This window comes from Streptopelia decaocto (assembly GCF_964273445.1).
Source record: "Streptopelia decaocto genome assembly, chromosome: 4".
NCBI lineage: Eukaryota > Metazoa > Chordata > Aves > Columbiformes > Columbidae > Streptopelia > Streptopelia decaocto.
In genome coordinates, this window is record NC_138658.1 from 7,701,268 (window position 1) to 7,722,036 (window position 20,769).

At 42.1% G+C, this 20,769-nt stretch overlaps 1 protein-coding gene across 1 annotated transcript in view; it reads right to left on the reverse strand.

Annotated features, from left to right (window-relative positions):
• The window catches only part of COL25A1 (collagen type XXV alpha 1 chain), a gene marked incomplete at both ends in the record, with an annotated part of 301,585 nt that extends 293,332 nt beyond the window's left edge, over nucleotides 1-8,253 (reverse strand). The window contains 2 exons of the mRNA XM_082050811.1: nucleotides 7,360-7,429; nucleotides 7,894-8,253. Coding sequence (XP_081906937.1) covers nucleotides 7,360-7,429; nucleotides 7,894-8,253 — 430 coding nt within the window. The remainder of the gene's footprint in view (nucleotides 1-7,359; nucleotides 7,430-7,893) is intronic.
• Nucleotides 8,254-20,769: the final 12,516 nt, after the last annotated feature.

Sequence of the window (20,769 nt, forward strand, 5' to 3'; positions counted from 1 at the left end):
AGTAACATCCCAGTTTTATTACCTCTTATTAAATTCTTCATTCCATTTATTGTTTTTTTTTGCCATACACAGGGCTGTCATAATAACTTTGATAATTATAAGAACATATATTTCTAGTAAAAATATTTACATGGGTGTATAATAACTTCATATTTCTTCAAAAACTTGCCAGGTGTCATCAGCTCTTTTAAAGCTTTCCAAACAAAAAGAAACAGTTCTCCCCAAACATGCATTAAATATTTACACAGGAAGAGTAGAACGATTAAGTTATATAGTGTGCATCACAGGCAAGACTCTTCCAACATATTTAAAAAGCTGTTTTAAAGAGAGCGCAATGATCAGGTTTTCCTTATGAGCACAAAAGATGGGACAAGTGGTTTACTTCACAAATAAGGAAATTGTAGCTTTCCTGCTAAGAACTAAGCAGCCTATGGAAATATTTAAATAGTAGAGTATTTTAGCTTAGGCACATCTATGCATTAGCAAATTCTTGCACTATACATTTACTTATTTACAGAGCAGCATATTTTTAACTGAGGAGACTATTTACATGAGGCTGTTGCACTTAATCACAAAATTAAGGCAGATCTAATGACTTGTGGAACTGTGACTGACTAGTCACTGCAATTATGAACCACATGGAAGGAAATATCTGACAATGGTGCCCTAGATACATTAGCTCCAGAGCCCAGGAGCATGAATAAAATTATGTCCTGGGGTATCAACCTGACCTGTATTTTCAGTTCTTCAAGTCTACATAGAGAAAATAATAGTTGTATTTACATGAAAAGTATATACAAATCTTGCACTTTGAAATTTGGCACTCAGTTCTGAAAATTTGTCCTGACATTTGTTTTTATTAAGCTTTCACAATCAGCCTCTTCTACTAAACTTAATCTCATGAAAAGACCCAAGCAGATGAATTTAAGCAGGCACCACTCTGCCAGTCTAACCAGTAAAATCATGACAGTCCACAACCTTCTGAAGAGTGAGCCTGCATCATCTCGTTCACTATTGTGTGTGTAATCTAGCTGCAAGCTGTAGCTTTAATCATGAAGAGTGAAAAGTGTTTCTTCTAGCCTGTATTATTCTATGTCTTCTTACATCTTCTTAATAGTTCTAAGTAAGCAGTCAGATCTCCTTTTCTGTGACTGACTTAGGAAATCAACTGAAAAAAATGAAGGGGAAAAGCTCTGTGTGTAGATGAGTCTTCCTGAACAGGCTGTAGTTAGCCATATGCCTTAAATTCTGTGTGTGTTACAGATTAATGGTTTCACAGGGTTGGTAACTTGAACATATTAATTATATTATTCTATCTGGTAACCTAAAATGCCCTATAAAGACAGCTTCTGTCAGTCATGCTGTTTTCAAAGCTAGTTAATCTGTATTGTGCTAAGAATAGAAAAAATAGACAGGTAAGCTGCAGCCAGTAAATTTAGAGGGGAGCGAGGAGGAGGATGAGTGCTATAATGCAGGTGCAGCAGTGTTGTTCTAGCAACGCATTCCCAAGAAACCACTAACCTTCAAGAAAAGGGGTAGGGGGTGACTACTGTTGGACAGAACTCAGCTATCCAGGCTTTAAAGACTGTTTAAGGAACTAGGTGCATATATTTAATGACCAGAAGAAAAAAAAAAGGAAAACAAACAAACAAAAACAACAACACCACACCCCCACAACACTAAAATCATTGTTCTAGAAGTGGGCTTAACAGCACTCCTCACACTGCAAGACTCACTACTTGAACTGCTCTGACACTTCAGCAGTTCAAGATGGACAGCTGCCATATGGAAGGAAACTTAACATATATTGTATGTTCTTTTATTGATATTAATTTCACATATATAAGAACAGTTAAAGTGGATAATCAAACCTTCCTTTTAATATGCCTTGTTTCACAAAACTCTGCAAGTACAATAAACTTGAATTAAAGTCATAAAAAATAATCTTGTTAATTACACTTTTGCTGTCAAATCAACCTTTGCTACAACGCCACTGACATCAGTAATATTACAAAAGACAAATCTGGTGCAGCCTGCTGTCAATCAGTTCTCCTTTGAGCCACATTATGTTTCATTCATCATCCTGCACACCCTACCTCCTTACCCGGAGGGAAGGGAATTAAAAGGTCACATCTTAGCCAATAAAATATATTTAGCTATTCTGCGGGGAGAAAACAGTATATTTAATCAGTCATCCAAACAAGACAACAGACTACCCAGAAGGTTGCATGCTGCTGCACATCAATAAACATCTTTATCTAGGAACTGAAATGTAAAATATCAAGCCAGTGGAGGTATGAAAGGGGAACTCAAAGCCCTGTCAGAAAAATTACAAAATTAGAGCTGACTACTGCATTCATCAAATAGATTATATAGACATGGCAGAAATAAGTAGCGCTGGGAGCTAGGTTCAGATAGTAACAGCGGAAAACACTTTGGATACTTTCTGTATCTATCTCCTTGGGTTTGGGTCTCTCTACCAGTAAGCACTTAAGTCAGTTCCTTTTTTCATTACCTCTTCAGTCTTTACAGAACTGGTTCACTGTAATCATAACTTTTAAATAATTAATTAAATAAAAGTAATACCCTGCTGATTTAAGGATTCTTTTAATCCCAAAAATTGATTTCTCCTCCATTCTTTCAGCCTCACTACTCGACATGCTTCAGGAAATAATCCTTATGGAACATGTGGAAATAAGAAAGAGTGCCTAAACTGTACTTCCACTGCATGTCAACACAAACATTAGTTGCTTAAAAAGACATAAACAGTACTGTGATGCTAAGAAAATAAATGTATTTTTGCCATCCCTCCTGCTACCAAAATACATATAGTAGACTCATCACCCTACTGAAAAACTGTAGCTGTAGTTTTCCCACTAGAATTACTATAACTCGTTTTCTCTGTCGTCTCAAAAATCCCTTGTCTTATGGTATTTCATCTCCTGAATAAACATGCTTATATACACACAACTACACTGAAATAAGGTTTATAACCTGATCACAGCAGACTGCATAGTGAAATAGGAGGCACTTCAAATGTCAAACCATACAGCTCTTTAAGACTGGAGCAGAGAATCAAGATGACATGATTACAAAAACAACACAAAATAGCTGGCTAAGAAAGAAGAATGGTGACAGTGTCCATGCCTGGAACGGGTTTGAAGCCACAGGTATCTGAACACAAGAGGAAGAAAAACGTAGGTTTCTTGATGGGCAAAATACAAGAGAAAGAGCAAATGAAGGAACATTGCCTGTGGCACAAAGGAAAAACAAAAGTAAATTTGTTTGGTTGACTTCACCAGGTATCCATCAGTGAAGTTCAGCTAATGTTCCTGAGAGAGAGAGGGGAAAAAGAAAACCACAACAAACCACACCATACACAAAAACCCCCGCTATAAACCATATCATTTCACATGCAAGCTATAGTGAACATACATCCACCATGTGTCATAGCAGTTAGAGATAAAACATCTCTTACATTATACAATCTATCCTTTGTCAAGGCAGAATTTAATGTATAGCATATAGGCAACCCTACTTATATAATACTATGTGCCTTTTTCTTTTTAAATTAATAAATTCACTATAAAGGCACTCCTCAAAAGAAAAAAAGAGTAATTGCTTCCCAAAATTGGTTAAAAGGGTCATGCAGAACCACGCACAATCACCTGCTAGTGTTTCTGCTGGCCAAGTTTGAACTTTCTGTACCAATAGACTTGACTCCTACTCCTGCCAACAACATCTGACCCAGAAGTGGGCTCTGAGGACAACTTACAGAATGAGAAATCGTGGCACACGACCGCAAGTGTCAGAACTTGACCATTATGATATATAAAAGATCAATTCACTAAAACATGTAAACATATGTTAATTCTGTTGAAGTCTACAGGTCCTAGGTATACACATGAATGCTTTGTAGAAGAAGAAAGTTTGAAGAATCTACAAAAAACTAAGAATTTCATACTGGATTGGGAGTATCCCCATGCTTTTGGCACGTTACTCTTTCCACAACAGTATAATTCTTAGGAATTGGTACGAAGTACCCAGCACAGTGCTTGACTGTTCCTCATAAAAGCCAATCACATTCCCACAGCCATTTAAAGGAAGATTCAAACATATTAAATAGTTACATACACACCTACTTTTTTTTCATCGTTTACAGTTGAGAAACACTAATTTACAATAAGTAATCAATTTGGCAAAGGAAAATTAATTTATTACAGTTAAAATAATTTTAGCCACTCAATTTGCCCCCCAGTCCTATGTGTATTATAGAAGGCTCACTGCCAACAGTGACTGCAGCACAAGTTGCAAGCATGGGATTTAAGCTGGCACTCTTGTTAGAGCTGAGGTAATTTAAGAGGAATGTCAGCATGCATTTACTTTTCAAACTTTATTACTCTGCTTTAAGAAGAGAAAGAATGCCTGCCATTGTCATTTTAAAAATATTTACAAAATCTGGTTTTAGTCCTGTAGAACCAAAATCAAAACACTAGTATCTCTTCATACTGTGTTTCTTTTATAAGAATATATAAAATAATAATAGTTAGAAAAGTCATATTTAGTGGGAAAAAATGTTTTTAAAGAGAAATATGACTAGTCTTCACTCCAGACAAAGTTCAAGGATACTGTTGAATTAAAAGGAGCTACATGTGGGCAGTTCTGCAGGCTATGAGCAGTTGTGAATCTGGCTGCCAAGCCACTCAAACCCAGTTTCCCTTGAACATGCAAGTTCCTACCACGGAGAGCCATGAGGGGAAGAACAACTCAAGCTAATGAGATCTACACCCATTGCATTACCTCAATCCTAAATGAAAGGCCACATTCTCACCATCCTGACTGCAGATTGGATTTCCCTCTCTTCTTTTGGTAGAGAACAATATAACCTATTTTAAAATAATCTTTATTTCTCTTTAATGAACAGGATGATGGAAACTGCCTTGGTAGCCACTTGGCAGCAGCCTTTTCTCACAACATTAGGATGTTTTAAAAAAATCACCTCTGTACCATGCAGGCTTTCCAGAGTCATTTCTAACAGACACATATTTTACTATTACAGAAACCCAGGGAAGAAACGCAGAAGCTGAGCAGAATAAAGCTGCAAAGGGGAACCACGTGGGGAAGTAAAGAGGCAATTTACTCTTTGGCTTCACAAATAGCAGGCAACAGAAAAACCACTGAGTTTCCATTATACTTTTCCTATTAAATCAAGTGCATTTCTGAATACACTACTCCAAATTAGTAATAGCAGCACTAAGGATGAAAATAAAAGCTCGCCCTGTCCAGTCAAAAAGGAATTCTAACAAGCAGAGTGAACCAAATGGAGAAACAACAATTTATTCACTCTGTCCCCTCCTGCTCTGCCTAATTCCTGATATGAGGAAAGCACAGTATTGGGGTAGCGGTGCCACTCAGCCCTTGTTCTCCAACACAAGGCTCCCAAAATGATGCCATTTTGAGGTAAGGCACCTGTCCACCGGCAGCTCGTATGAGACCATCAACTCATTTTAAGCAGTCTAAAATGAGGCTATCACATGGCAACATCTTCCAGTCACTACAAAACTTGCTTCCAAACTGAAATAGCTACCCAGAGGTGGAAAGCTCCACATCACATTTCTAATCCACATACCAGCTAGTTCTTTCTGAAATTGCATTTTTTTTATATATTTTATAACAATTCATATAAGTTTTCCTGATCTTGTGAATCTTGCTCCCTTGAAAATGTTTCCCAGATCACTTTAGTTTGACTTTCATCTAGCAACCATTTTTAGAATGCATGCGAGAAAATATTCCACTACCTATTTGATCAAACATACTTCTTAAGAAAAAAGGTCAGATAAAAACTGGTATAATGTGGAGCTCTAGTGGTAGTGGGGAAGTAAAGCAGCACATAACACCAACTATGAAAAAGTAGATACTGACCTTTAGTATGAAAAAGACAAGAGAAAACACTGTAACAGATGAATTTAAACAAGAAAGGAAAGGGAGAGAGCTTGGCATCAAATTCAACAATGTTTCAGGCTCACAGAATATATCCTTGCATGCAACATTATAAGCAACACTCATTTTTAGCACACAAACTTGGATCTTGTAACTTACTGCAGTCAAGCAACAGAAAAAACAACATCAACACTGTATGCTCATGTTAGCCTTAAAGGAAAAAATTATATATATAGTACAGCAGGAAACTAACGTTCCTTACCAAAAGTAGCTGGGAGTTGAGTAATTCTAGGCACTCTTTTAAAACAGTCCTAGTCATATATATTGTCCTTTTCATGTTAGTCATGGCAACCTCCATACCAGCCAGTAAATACTCTGCTCTCCATTGTATCATCAGCAAAATACAGTACCAATCATTGTAGCCAGTTTTAACACCAAGATTCAGTAGTTCTTTCACACTAATGAGTTTGGCAGGAATTAAATCTTAAAACCAGAAGAGCTACTTCGTTATATACACAGTACTATCACGCATCCTATTGGCAAACATCATCAGCCTCAGTCTTGTTGACAGTCAATGTTCCAACTGTAAAGGAAATGTTTCTTTATACAGAGCGATAGGATATGTAAAGCACACTGCATCTAGTGTCCCTCATCTCACAGAGGCTGCTGGAATTCCTACACTACCCTGTGAAACACTAGCATTATTTTCTTAACTTTTAAGATGCCATTTGAACTTGGGTATATATTAGCAGAAGTCAATAAGCCAAAGCAATATTGACAGTTATCAGACTGTCAAAAAGCAGCACGAAAAACACAAGATGAACATAGCAGTGCGTGTGTACAAACAATCGATCCCAGTATTAGGAGGCCCCATTTCCAAAGTCAAGCAACATCGCTGGTTGCATAAACACACAGTTTTAAACCCCCAGTATGAAACCTGCAGCCCCTTCCTAGGTGAACCGCTTTCATCCAAGACTACAGAAAAATGAGACTGAAAAGCTCTTGTATATATTACCACTAACTTGTAACAGACTCTCCACCTATTTCAATCCACATAATAAATTGTTTGATATTTTTGTTGGGAACTTTTGTTGTACTTCCCAAGCTGAGCACACAATACTTTGATTCAGTGCTACACCACTGAAGACAGGATATATTTCTTCTTGCTAGGTTAGATCATTAATTTCTTTGTATTATTGTTTGGCATCGCTCAGCCCAACTGTGGTTTTTAACCAGCATTAATTCCAATCCAATGCCACAATGGAAACAGACGATTCCGGGCTTTACACCTTTTCCACCCGAGGTACAGCTGTTGACTGAAAAGGCATCCCCGGGATCCCACATGCATTTGAAAAACACAGGATATCAAAACCCCAAGAGTTACAAGCCTCCCAGAGATTTCCAAGCTGTGTTTGTTACCTGGTGGGCAGTTGCACTCTGGAGGCGCTTCTCTCGCTACTCGTATTTTTGCCAAGTGCTCGTAGGATTTCTGTGGGCGAGAGAAGCAACGTGAGAGCCCTCGGCGAGCTCCCTCCACCCCGGCCAGCGCACCGGGATTGACCGCTGCTCCGCGGGGTGCGCAGCCAGCCAGGGCTGCTCCCCTGGGACTGGACCCACGGGGGCTCACCGACTTCTCCACCCCCACGACAACAACATCCTCACACCGCCGGCTCTTCCCCCTACACCAACCCTCGACACGTTATGGATGAGAAAAGCCTCGGTGGCATCCGCCCGGGGCTCACCCGCGGGACCCCAAAGGCCGCCCCAGCAGCCGGGGGCGCCCCCCGCCCTGGGCTCAGGGCCCGCCGGTCCCCGGGAATCAATGTCCGGCTCTTCTCCCCAACACTCCGCCCGTGGAGCTGCCTCCAGCCGACCCCCCGTTGCCCCTCTACACATCATCCCTCATCCCCGGCACACACACAGGCTGCGAGCAGCCACCCCCGTCCCGCGCACCTGGGCTAGAAGTCGCTCCACTTTCTCCTGCATCATCGCGTTCAGCTGCTCCAGGGACAAGCCGGGCAGCGGCGGGAGCGGGGCGGCGGCAGAGAAGCTCCCTCGGGCGCTCTCGATGGCCGCGACCCTGGCCTGGAGGTCGCTGGTCCGCACCCCCAGGTAGACGCAGGAGGCCGCCGCCAGCGCCGAGAGCAGAGCCGCCAGCGCCGAGCCGCACGGCCCGGCCCGCCGTGGGCAGCGGTCCCCGCCGCAGCCGGGCTTGCCGCTGCCATCCCGTCCTGCGGCGCCTCGGCTCTTCCCCAGCATGCCCTTACACCCTTCAGCTGCGGCAGCTTTGATTTCCTTTCCTCCGCCCCCCATGGAGGCAATTAGTTTACAAACAGCAGCAACAAAAATAATAACAATAAAGTACGATAGCGTAAATAACAAAAAGGCAAAATAATATTTAAGAAAAAAAAATGCGATGAGAAGCCCACAACGGGCTCACACACTTTTCAAGGCAAAGCGGCGGCGCCCACCGCAGTCCGCACCGCACGGTGCCCGGCAGCGGGTCGCGACTCAGTCGCGCAGCAGGACGAGGGGACGCGGAGCCAAAAGCCGGCGAGCAGGGCTGGGTGCGGGGCGAGCCCCCGCGGCTTCCACCCGCCCTGCGGAGGGAGCAGCGTGCTCTGCTCCGGGTTTGCCACTTGTCAGAGAGGTTTTCAGGCGCGGGGCGGGAAGCGCCCCCCACTCCCCTCCGCCTCCCACTACTCCTCCCCGCCGCCGCCGGACTTGTTGCTCCCCCTCCACCTGCCTGCCGGCGCCCAGCAGCCGCGCCGTGCCGGGCGGGGAAGCCCGCAGGCGGCCGGCAGCCGCGTCACCCCGCCGGCAGGCAACCCGCGCTACCCCGCGGCCAACCGCGCAGCCCCCGCCCGCCGGCCCACCTCCCCGCCTTCACTAGCATAATTTATTCACCTAGGCGGAGGAGCGGCGTGGGGAGCTCTTTTTGCATAATGTATGCACGGCGCGCGGGGCATTAGAATAACAAATGAGGGGAGTGCCGGGGGTACCGGGGCAGGAGGAGGCAGCTGCCCCGCCGGGGGATGTGCTGGGAAACCGCGCTAATTTACGGCGGTTTATGAGCGGGCTGTCATGCCCGCGGTGCGGGCATAAAACACGGGCAGCGCTCTGTCGTCCCGTTCTTTTTTTAGAGCGCAGAGGATAAACGTGTATAACTTAGCGGCTGGCGAGTGCGCGCATGTGAGGAGAGGGCTCACATCCAAAGGAGCAGCAGGCACTAACTCCCTCTTACATGGAGATGGTTCAATTTTAACCGATTTTCTTTCCATTTGTTTATTTACCGAGCTGCTTCTTCACTATGTCATCCGCACCAACCCATTTTCATTGCTCCTGCTTTGTACGACTAGAAAAGAAGCATCACCATCCAAAGAACTGCACGCATGGCCTGCAGAAAGCTGCTTGGTTTCTGTCTCTTATCTTCCAAGTGCTGCATTTACCTGATGTACTTTGGTTCTCATGTTGTCATTACCACAGCGCGTGTCCTATGTACCATTTGTTGTGGCATTTCTTGTGCCCAGCAAACTTCTCGCATCAGAGAAACCTCTGGACCAGGCTCTGAAGGAACACATAGATCGCCATGGTTGGCATTTACTCACATGGATACTTCCTGTGACTACTTACAAGATACAAAAATTCATGGGGTGAGAAAGAAAATTGTCTAACTATGGCACTTCTCACATAGGACTGGGTGTGTTAGTTTGGACTACAAATCAGGTTTCCTTAAGGAGTCATGTTTGTGCTGTTTTATTTCTTATTGTTTCTCAAGTATTCAAGTAATCACAACTGTCATGAAGATGTGAATCCAAAAAGCTTTGTGAGTTTCAGTATAATTACTTGGACTTTGAATAAAGTGTACAGAAGATCACAGCTAGTCATTTATTCTTTGTGATTTGTCTTTTTCCTTTCTAAATAAAGTTTTGTGGACTTGAGTCAGGGAGAAGAAATCATGAAGACATAGCGCTAGGTGATAATTTCTTCACGATAAACAATTAATAGTTGCAATGCATAGTTTGCAATCAAATTCCCCCAAGGGGCACATACCTTATGATCAGGACCTGTGAATAACAACTGCTCTTTTCAAAACATGGGCTTGCAGACAGACTATCTGTTGGCAATAGGAAGATGAAATGCCATTTGGGATGAAAAAATCTGTCAGAAGAAAACAAATAATACCCACATGCTCTTATTTGGTGCATAGCATGGGCTCCCTGAGGGTGGTATGAGCAGAGCCCAGGCTGCCTTGGCGGTGCTGGCGGGTCTGCGAGGCGCTGGGAGCCATCGGCGCCAGCTCCAGCATTTAACATCACCCCCTGCGGTTGGCAGCCAGCACCATTACTCACCCCTGCTCGTGGCGGCATCCAGCAAAGCGAAGCTGCAAACCCGCAGGACATGGTTGTCCTCACGGGTTTATGCAGCGGGTCACCGAGGCGCTGCTGGGGCAGATGGCTGCCAGCACCTGCTGCTGCCTGGGCTGGGCTCAGGTGGGTGCTGTCTCCTCTAAGCCAGGGTGAAGTTTCCTCTTGAGATCAGCTCTTCTTATTTCAGCACAATCATAGACATTCTCTGGCTGCTTCAGTGCTCGATATGGGGCACAGACAACCATGTAGCCATGTATCAGTGTGTCCTAGCTCAATGTTTTGCTTGGCCAACAGACGCAGTTTTTCTATCCAAGCATCTCTCTTTCCCAGTATCATGCCGTCCGTTTGTTTTGGACAAGGTGTATTCCACATCAGAAATTAAATAGCCTGAAACAGAAACTTCCTTGTTGCATTAGATTCACATGTACTTGCCATCATGAAGACTGCTAAATGCGCCAGATCACCGTGTTTCTGTGGGGCACGATGCAAGGCCAGTTTTACTAATGGTTAGCAAATCTCGTGCTAGATATTTCTTATTCTGAAGAGGAGTGATGAGGAACCTTTATTTTTCTGTCTGGTACAAATAGAAAACACCGCTGTACTAGAATCAAAGCCCAAACCAGGCAAGAACATTGTTAAAATATAAAAAAAAAAATGGTTTCATGCTTTTTTTCTTTGCAGTAGGTAGCTATACCTCTACACAGCTTGGAGAAACATTAGCCCAGCCTGGTCTCACCTCTGAAAATAGAAGAGGTTTATCCATTCCTCGTGCATCTCTCAGCTCACATGTATCCTCAGGCAAAGGTAAACATGATCAAGAAGAGTGAGAGCAGAAAGACCAGTCCTCACTCCAGTTTAAAGCTACATTTTTCTTTTTGCCAAAGCTTGGTTATGGTAAAGATGGCATCTAGAATTTTGTTAAAATGCTTAGAAATGACAGAATTTGAGAATAAACGATCTCAGATAGCTATTGTTTTAATGTGTTTTCACACAAAAATAGATACCAGAGAAGCTTTGAAGATGCAAATTAGCTGTGTGCTCTTCTTATGGAAAAAACATGGTGATTTTCCTGCGGGCAGAATATCTATTCACCTCACAGCAAGGCTACAAGGTCCAGAATAGACTAGACTGGACTACAGAATCTGAGCAGCAAGCTAAATTAAATGCAGCCTGATAAATCTAGCACAGGAGTTGTTCGTGTAGGTGAAGAACATAACACAGCTGGTTTACCTGTCATAAAATTTTCTGATCACATCTGCCCGAATAGAGAGCATTAAGCAGCTGTACCCTCCCATGTTCGGTTACTTGATACCATCAAGTGGACAACCAGCAGCTTTGCAGAATACTTACCCCATATAAACACAATAAACTGGAGAAAAAACATCTAAGACTCAGCCTTGCTGCTTTTGCCAGCTTTCGACAAGCGGGAGGCAGAGCGAATCCAGGACATGTGTATGTTCAGTGCCAGTGAGCCTGCTTCTTATTTTGCAGCCATGATGATGCCAGAGTCAAGAAGGCATCTACTTAGGATCACAGCTAAGATTGAAAACAGATTTCTGTAGCACTTTTGAGAGTCCTATTCATGCAATGAAAGAACTGGTTTTCTTTTTCTTTTTTTCTCCCTTCCTCTTAAAAAAGCCACTATTTTTTACATTTTTTTATTGGTGAAGATTTATAGGTTTTGAATTAGAGAGAGAGTAACTTGGTCTAAGGAGTCAAACTCCTACTCCAGGAGTAAACCAGATGGCTGTTTGCATGGGCAAGCAGTGATTTAACTGCTTGCAGTCAGGAATTGTATCTCAGACCTTGCTGGTCACACTGAAGGTGATATATCGTGTAAGTTCAGGTTACAAAACACTTAAAATGCTTTAAAAACCTGTTTTGTATGTGGTAGCTAGAAAAAAGCATCTAGAAATAAGAGATATATTGATATATCAGATATATTGAGCTGGCCGTTAACACGTGCAGGTGGAATACAAAAAATGGGAGATCTGCAACACTGCAACTCAAACAGTCAGAAGAAAAGAGGAGAATTTTAAATAGAGTCTGGTGAAGTGCTCGTGCGTGCAGACCCGAGGCGGCCACGCTTCCCACCAGGAGGGGATTGCTCTCACTTTGAAGATTCGAATCTCTAAATGCTACATTTCAGCAGATCTCGTGCACAACCAGGCCAAAGGTATTGACACAAGATGCTACTGTTTGCATTTCATGGGTCTGTGTTTGAAGATGTGGATGGTGTTTGCAGATAACAATTTTCCACTAGACAGGACTAGTGTCTGGAGTTCTTTCCATTTTTTTAATGTCTACAACATGCCATACTCTGCCTGACCAATCCACAATCCACTACTGAATTTCTTTACCAGATGCAACATAAACTTGTGATTGGAGTTACACAAAAGCAGATCAGTTAAAAATAAATACTCATCTTCTGAAATAACAAGCCATGTTCGGTTTGTAAATTATACACGGTCAAGAAAGGCAGAAGACAGAAAATAAATGCAAGTAGAAACTGGAGTCTGGGGCTCTGTGTTGGAACTGAGGTGACACACACAAGGATAAAAGCCCAAATAGTTAATAATGGTCATCCATGCTCCAAGATAGAGTTAAAACCTTCTATTCCAAATGTTCCTGCTTTCAAATGGAGCTTATATTTTATTCATTATACGTGGACTTGAATTGTATCTGCATTCTACTGCTGCCTCCCTTCCTCTCACTCCTGCTCAGTTCAGCCTTTGAAGTAGAGTGCATCTTGCACCCTAATAGAGAATTGACTCAACTTTTGTATTTTTATATGGTTAAATGCAAGGTAGAACGAGAATCCAACACTTCTGTGAGTTGCTTTACTTCTCAGCTCTCTGGTAGGTTAGATGGTATGGTATTTCTCATTGAGCTGCTTATAATATCTGCCAAGATAGCAGTAAGTCACCAAAAAAACCCCAGAAAACAACTTACTTCACTGTGTTGGGAAAAAAAGCTGGAAAAGCCTTTCACTTTCAAATATCCAAATTGATTGCCTTCTGTCACTTTAAATTTAATATAAGTATATTAAAGTACAGTACACATGATGCAGTACATTAATATATTTAGCAGATGGATAACACTTGCTTGTGATTTAATAGTTAGATATACTAATTTCACATCTACTGTACAAACACTTCATATATTTGAATCTCTAAGTCAGACTTATCTTCAGACTAGAGGCAATTGAGTCACATGAGCATAGGATTTAGTTTATTAGTTCCATAACCTTACTGGTATTTTGGCAAACCTGATAAAAAAATACATATAAAAAAACTCTCTTGCATCTGGATTTTAATATATTTCACAGGATTTCCTTTTCAACATGATGAAACCAGCTCTCCTAGACCTACGAACTGACTGATTCAAGACAAAATTCAGACCCCGTATGTCATTCTTTACTAAAATTCACGAGCATTTTTCATGTGAATATATTACAAAACACTTCATAACAGATAAAACGACTATCTTACATTTGGCACAGCTTCCAATACTTGCTTTAAAATGCAGTTGACACTTGGGAAGCCCTGTCAAGAATTTTACTGGACGGAGATCCATAATCAGAAATGAGATGAGGAGACCAGACTTGAGAACCTCAAGCCGAAGAAAAGGCATCCTTGCCCTGGCTCCAGGCCAATTAACATCCTTTGCTTCCCTGGTTTGTTTATGTGTATACAAACAAACACCACTGGAATTCATGGGTCCTGGTGAAAGGCTCAGACAAAGAGTTTCTGAGCCTGTAAAGTTCTTTACTAACACGTAACTTCACTCATGTGAGTAGTCTGATGCAAATCAATAGGATTAGTCATGGAAGAAAACTTTCACGTGTGCTGGAGTATTTGGCAGATATAAAAATGCCAAGATGTGGGGCAAGATGTAGGATCCAACACAAAAACCTAATTATACAGCAGGGAAATTCTCTACATCTTGTTAGTTCTAACTTTCTGGTTGCTTTTCTCTTATCTTTTTCACGTGAGGTCATTACTAAATAACTTCCATATGCAGAAGCAGGTATTTTTAGGAAGTTATTTTATTTCTCAGAGAAATTATTACAATAAAGAGTATACTCCTCAGAGGTCACAGTGGAAACCACACCTGAAAAAGGCAACAGTAACTCTGAGCATATTTTTATGCTCCAACATAAAGACCAAAGTCATCACAAATGTAAAGGTGAAGAGCACAAGATATTGGCAACAACAGAATCATTATCATGTGATAAATTAACATTTTTCTAAGCACTGTCCATTACTTACATCCTTAAAAAGGCAGAACCTTCTGAAGCCTACACACATTGTTAGTCAAAGCTAGAACAGATTATTGTGGGTCAGACAATTAGGAATCAGAAAAGGCAGCAGACAGAAGGGAGAAGATTTGATTACCAAATTAAAAGGAAGGAACCAGGGACCAAGCATGAGAAAAATCACTGTGTGGATTTTAAGAGCAGGGGGAGTGAGCTGCAGCAGGAATTCTTCCCTTGGTTCAGTGGACGGTGTCCTCCAAGTTTCTTAAAGACAGATAAAGTCTAGTAAATTTCCACACCCCACAGCCCACTCAATTTGGAATAAGTATTTTTCAAGTAACTTATCTGGAATAAAATATTTTCCTACAATCGCTTCATATTTAAGTATCAGTCCTTCATTTTAAACTGGCCTTCACAACCCTCCTCAGGATCATGTTGTTGTCTGTTTAACCAAATTCCTATGATGATGTCAAGTGAAAATCCTTATCAGGATGTCCAGTATCCTCAGTTATCTTCAGCTTCTCTTCTTGATGCTATTAGTGATTCCTTGGTCCTGTGGAGGCTTCTATTTTATGTTGGTAGGTCTGAAGAAGGCGGTGGTGGGCTCTGGAGATCTGTCTTTTCCAATCAGTTGTTGAATCTCTCATTACTTCATTGAGGCGTCAGCACAGCTGTCTATGTGCTCATTACCACTGTGCCTCAGTCAGTCACATCACAGGAAAAAAGTGTCACATCATCCAGCAAATTGTGAAAAAGTCAGTAGTCCAAGCATGAATACTCTGTCTTAACTCTCAAAGCTGCTGTATCTTGAAAGAGAAGCCTGAGAACATGTTTAATTTCAGATTTGGTTTCCTACATTATAGAATTCAGTGAGATGTTGCTATAAATTAAATGTATAATTTTAAAATAAAGGATGCTTATCTCATGCAAATTTATCACACTCTTCTGAAGACAATCAGAATTCAGCCACTGCTGAAGATAGATTCTGGATAAAAACAGATCAGAATTGGATGCAACAGAAATCCCATTTTTATTACTTGTATTCTTTTCTGCACTAATCCCCAGTTTGACTACCTCTATCAATGTTGATCCCTTCCCTAGTTATTCAAGTACAGTTTCAAAATTCTATGCCGTTAGCAACCGAAGATTTTAATCCCCTTTTGAAGGACATGAACAAATTTTTCTGGGAAAATATTTAAAAACAAAACACAAAAAACAATGACAACAGAAAAAAAAACTGCTCTAAAAGATTATCCACATCTGCAAAAGAACTGTTTACTTTCTCTGGATCAGAACAAAATTAATTTTAAGCCACTTGTAAGTACATGACAAAAACTATGCAGTAGGGTTCCTACCAGGTGCAGAAGTATGTACTACAGATTTAATTTATTTTTCCAATGTTTTCAGAAGACACCCTGGTTTTCTGAGACCTTTTATCCCCACCAAACTGCCAGCTGTTCATCACTCACTTTCCTTCCCCTTACAATGGGCTTGGATCTGCTGCATGTGCTGCAGACCAGGGGCACATGAAGATGGCCAGCAGGCTTCCCAAAGCTCCTGGCTTTGTGACTCTCTAGCTTCTCTTTCTCAATTACAAAACCTTTGAGAAAGTGGTTTATGGGGCATGGGATGGTCAGTCTCTGAGGCTGATTCTAAAAACTGCTGTTAGAAGTCTCTTTCACATATCTCTCCATCTCTGAACAGCTCTGTAACACCTTTTATGTGAAATTCTCAGGAAGGAGAATGGGGTAAGATACCTGTGATATCCGGGCAAAAATTAAGTTGCTATGATGAAAACCGTGGAACTAAGGTGTCGCTGAGCACAGCCTGTGGGGAGTCACAGAGATAAAAAAGTAAGCTGGTGGTCAGAAGAGTGTCTGAAACCCAATCACAAACATTTGGGACATTTTTCCTTGCCACAAGTAGGGAGATAAAGCAGGCCAGTCAAGAGATACTATCAGCTAAAGAATCCATAGATCTCCTGTAGACTTCACAAGTATTCACGTGAATAAGCATAATAAAATAGCCCGGCTGCTCGGGATTACAGGTCCCAGCCTTGTGTCTGCATCATCTCAACTCCGTCAGGCCACCAGCTGCCAGAGACTTTACTACATCTTTCAGGGGTACAGATTCTTCAAATTACTGTCATAGACTTCTTGTAGCTGTCGTATTTTTTACATTACTTGTATTATTTTTATGCCAAAGGTAAAGTCAAGCTGTTTTGTCTTCCCTGTTTGCTGTGCCTTTAACAAGATGTAAGTCTTTTATGATAATGCTGTGTAGATCTAATGCAGTGAGAGCTGATTCAAGGGAGAAATGGATCGCTAGGTAACCTGTTAATTTACCAGCCATGCTCCTTAGTCCTGGATCTCTCCTGCAGGGTTTCCATTTTCCACAGCCTTGCGATGCTTCTTCCTCACCCAGAGCCCTCCATACATTTCCCAGAAAACTGCACCACTGCTTTATAAATGCCCACTTAGAAGTCAACACAAGCTTTCCTGTTCCTTTATCTTTCCAAGACGGCACTGTCAAAAACAATCAGCTGAAAGTTACACGTGTTAAATGCTCTGTCTGCCTCAGTCTCACAGGGAATTGGGAGAGATGCTGTCTTTATAGGTGAGCGTGAATATATTGACAGCTGATCAGATGAGATGGACAGCAAGTGTCCATGGTGGGGGCTGATAAAGGAGGAAGGTGGAGGAGAAGGGTAACCCTCTGTGAACATTGCAGAAAGGAATAGTGTTTGGAGGGAAATATGAAGAAAGCAAATTTATTATGGCCTTTCATAGTTGAGAGCGATGCTCCTGAAGGCTCTTTATTCATGGAGCAGAAGTAGGACTGAGAGAAGAGGATGGACAGGCTTTGATGGTGGGGGATAACAGCACTGTGGGTGAAAAACCAGAAGGGCAGGAAAGATGTATAATTGTGACACAAAACACTTGATATTTATATATCCAAGGACCAGGAGGAGATAAAGGAACTTTCAAGCCTGTGTTTTGACAGCTAGCTGGGGGACAGGATGAAGACACCTTATCTGGGCTCAACAAACCTCACGATCACCTCTTACATGTGGAGAGGTTGCCCTGTTAACAGTCCTGGGCATGTAGCAAGAAAGTGTGCAATAGACTTAAGGAACAGTGTTTTCCAGCTGAAAGTTTTGTTCTGGGTTGGTTAAAACCTTAAAAGAAAAAGTCTTTCTGATGTTTCTGGTTAAGGACAGCTTGGGTCTAAAATTAAAACAGTCTCTGCGTTAGAGGGACAGAAACAGACCCCAGTGGGCTTTGGGAGCAGCATTCCCCTGGTGGGGCAGGAAAGGGAATGTTTTTGATCACTGCAGCTGAAGTATTTTCTGCTTGATGTGGAAGGCCAGGTGGGTGAGCGGGGATGCAGAGTGCAGAAAGGCTCTCTGGAGAGGGGTCCATCATGTTTGGGGCTTGCTCTCCTGGATGAAACAAAGAAAGGAAAAATAGTTTGGGGAGAAGTCCTCTCCCAGGGCACTTACTTGTATGTCTGCTTTCTGACACATACCTACCCAACAGGAGTACTCCAGCGGGTTTTGCCTGACATCATGTCTAGATAAACTACCCTTCTGAAACAGCAGGATCATTTGTGTATAATTCTTCACTGTTATTGAATGTGGACTTCTACATATTTAAGAAATATTGTGCTCTTAATTTTCTGTTTCATGTTGCCCTGGAAGATAGTTTGGTTCTACTGTATTTTTCTGTACTTCTCTGTCCTCTGTGACTGTAAGTGTTTGAGACCTATTAAATATAAAAGCTCTTTGATATCAGCTGAACCACAGCTGAGGATTAAGCCTGCCCCTCAATGCTCTGCCTGCTGCTTGTCATGTGTAAATCCTATGTAGGAATCACTCCCTTCTACAGAAATCAGCCATAGCCTGCATGAAACATAGCAGATGCTTTGTAAAACAGATCCAAAAGGAACTGAAGATACCTTTTCCAATGAACTTGGTGATGAATATAAAATTCGGCATCAGAGCAGGTCCCCTAGGAAGCCAGTGAATAGGTATCTATAACTCACTTGTCTATAAAATGCCTCCTGGAAACTTTAATGGGTGTGAGCGAGTGCCTCTCAGCTTTCTGCCACTTGGTGCGCTCAGCAATGGTGCTGCCAGGTTGCTGTGCCGCGCTACACCGCTCAGGACGGGGCTCATCACAGACACCCACCCGTGCCCAGGACGTGCCCCATCCAGGCACCCAGCTCGGCTGACCCCAGGTTATGGCTGCAGACAACAATACATTAATCTCCAAAACGTAAGAAATACTCAAATGTTACTGAGACCAAAGCAAACTGGTAGTATTGGTCATCTAAAGGGTAATAAAATTTGGCCGTAAGGTGAGAATCCACTTTTTTTTCCTGGCAATGCTTAAATATTTTGCTGCCAAGGGTTCATCAGCTGTACTTTATGGTTTAGTTACTTGAGTCTCCATTAATGTGTCTGTTCTGGAACTAATTTGTAGGTGGTTTACCCACAGGAATACCAGCCCATATGCTTAAAATAAAATGGGGTAGAGAGATATATACATATGTAGAGAGGGGGATTTATTTTTTTTTTTGCAAGTGATAGCATGCTTATGTATGATTACAATGTGTAAAAAATACTCCAAAGCCTTCTCCTCAATCCATGTTTATAGGAAAAGTCCCATACACTTATAAAAGAGTGAACAGTTCTGAAACAAATACCGTAAATCAGCTGTAAAACTTCATGAACTACAACTGTGATGTAAAAGCTTCCTGGACCGATAGGAAAGCCTGAGGGTCTTTGTAGCCTCTTAGGTCACTGTGCTGCTTGCTGGTCCCTCCTCAGCACCCACCATCACCAAACTCCTGCTCTGTTTCTTAGGGGAGCTGTATATTGCCTTAGTGATTTCATCTGGAGGCTGGTTGTTTGGGTCTTGTTTTTTGGTCTGTTTTTTTCATTTGTTTGTGGGGTTTTGGTTTGGTTTAATTTTGCTTGTTTCGGGTTTTGTTTAGTTGTGGTTTTCTTTGTTTGTTTGTTTCTTCCACTAGATGCTGTTTTGAAAATATATATTGACAAAGAAAGGCAGATAAACTGTGGGCTGGTTTCCTGCTGTAGCCTTCCCATTGCTGCCATTCATACCCTTGTGAATCAGGGCACGCTGGAGCAATCAGCTTTTCAGAGGCATCTGCCAAAACGTCGCTTCTCCCAGATTTGAGTCTAACATCTATTGATTTATTGCAGTCAGAAGATGGGAACCATAGAAATTAATCACCCTCTGTGTTTACATCCCACCTTCATTGTTTCTTCTTGTGGCTCCTGTGACCTTCCCCAGCTCCAGGCCTGTCCATCTTCCCCCTAGTTCAGAGACAGCATCCTTCTTGCCAGCAGAGCTTGTCCCCTTTCTGACTACAGCTGCACTGCCACCCCATCCTGGCTCTGCATGTTTCTGCAGAGCTCTATTCCCAAACACCCATCAAAGACTGACTTGCTACGTCTTCCTATACGCTTCCAGCAGAATTGTCACTCCATACAAATGTTTGCAATGCTGTCTCTTGACTTATTGTGTTGGTGGCTATACAAAAAATCATGCAAGGAGGTGTATTTCATCGCAGGATTTATCACATGGCATAGCAAAAAGAGGAGGGAACACCCTGCAGAAATGTGCGGCTCAGAATGTACATATCTTTGCAGTTATCTGCTTGCTGAAATGAGCAGTAGTTCTTTATTATGGGCTACATATCTAATGCCATTACCACAGGTCAATGACATCTACTAGACGCAAGGAAGATACCTGGGTTTAGGGTATGGCTCTCAAATCTCTTTATTTCCCCTGTTTTATTGGTCTTATTTTCCCAGTGGCTCACTCCGTGCATCTGTATTCTGCATTTCATTATAACTTAAGCAACTTGTTTCAGCTACCTCTTGTGCTGCTCCATATTTTGTAGGATCCTATTTAAGCCCACAAAGGTCACTGTTCCTTCCCCACGAGCTGTGTATTCAAGTCCCATTAATATTAAATAGGATTTGAGGGAATACATTGAGGCAGAATAAGCCTCTTAAACACCTCTTTTACCATACCTATTTTATTTCTTTGGCATTTCTCACCTCTTGAAGCTATTTTCTTACTTTCCTGTCCATACAAGCGCAGACCACATCTTGTCCTTCTGAGATGATTCCCTCCATTCCCCTGCTGAGGACTCTCAAGGAAGCCAGAC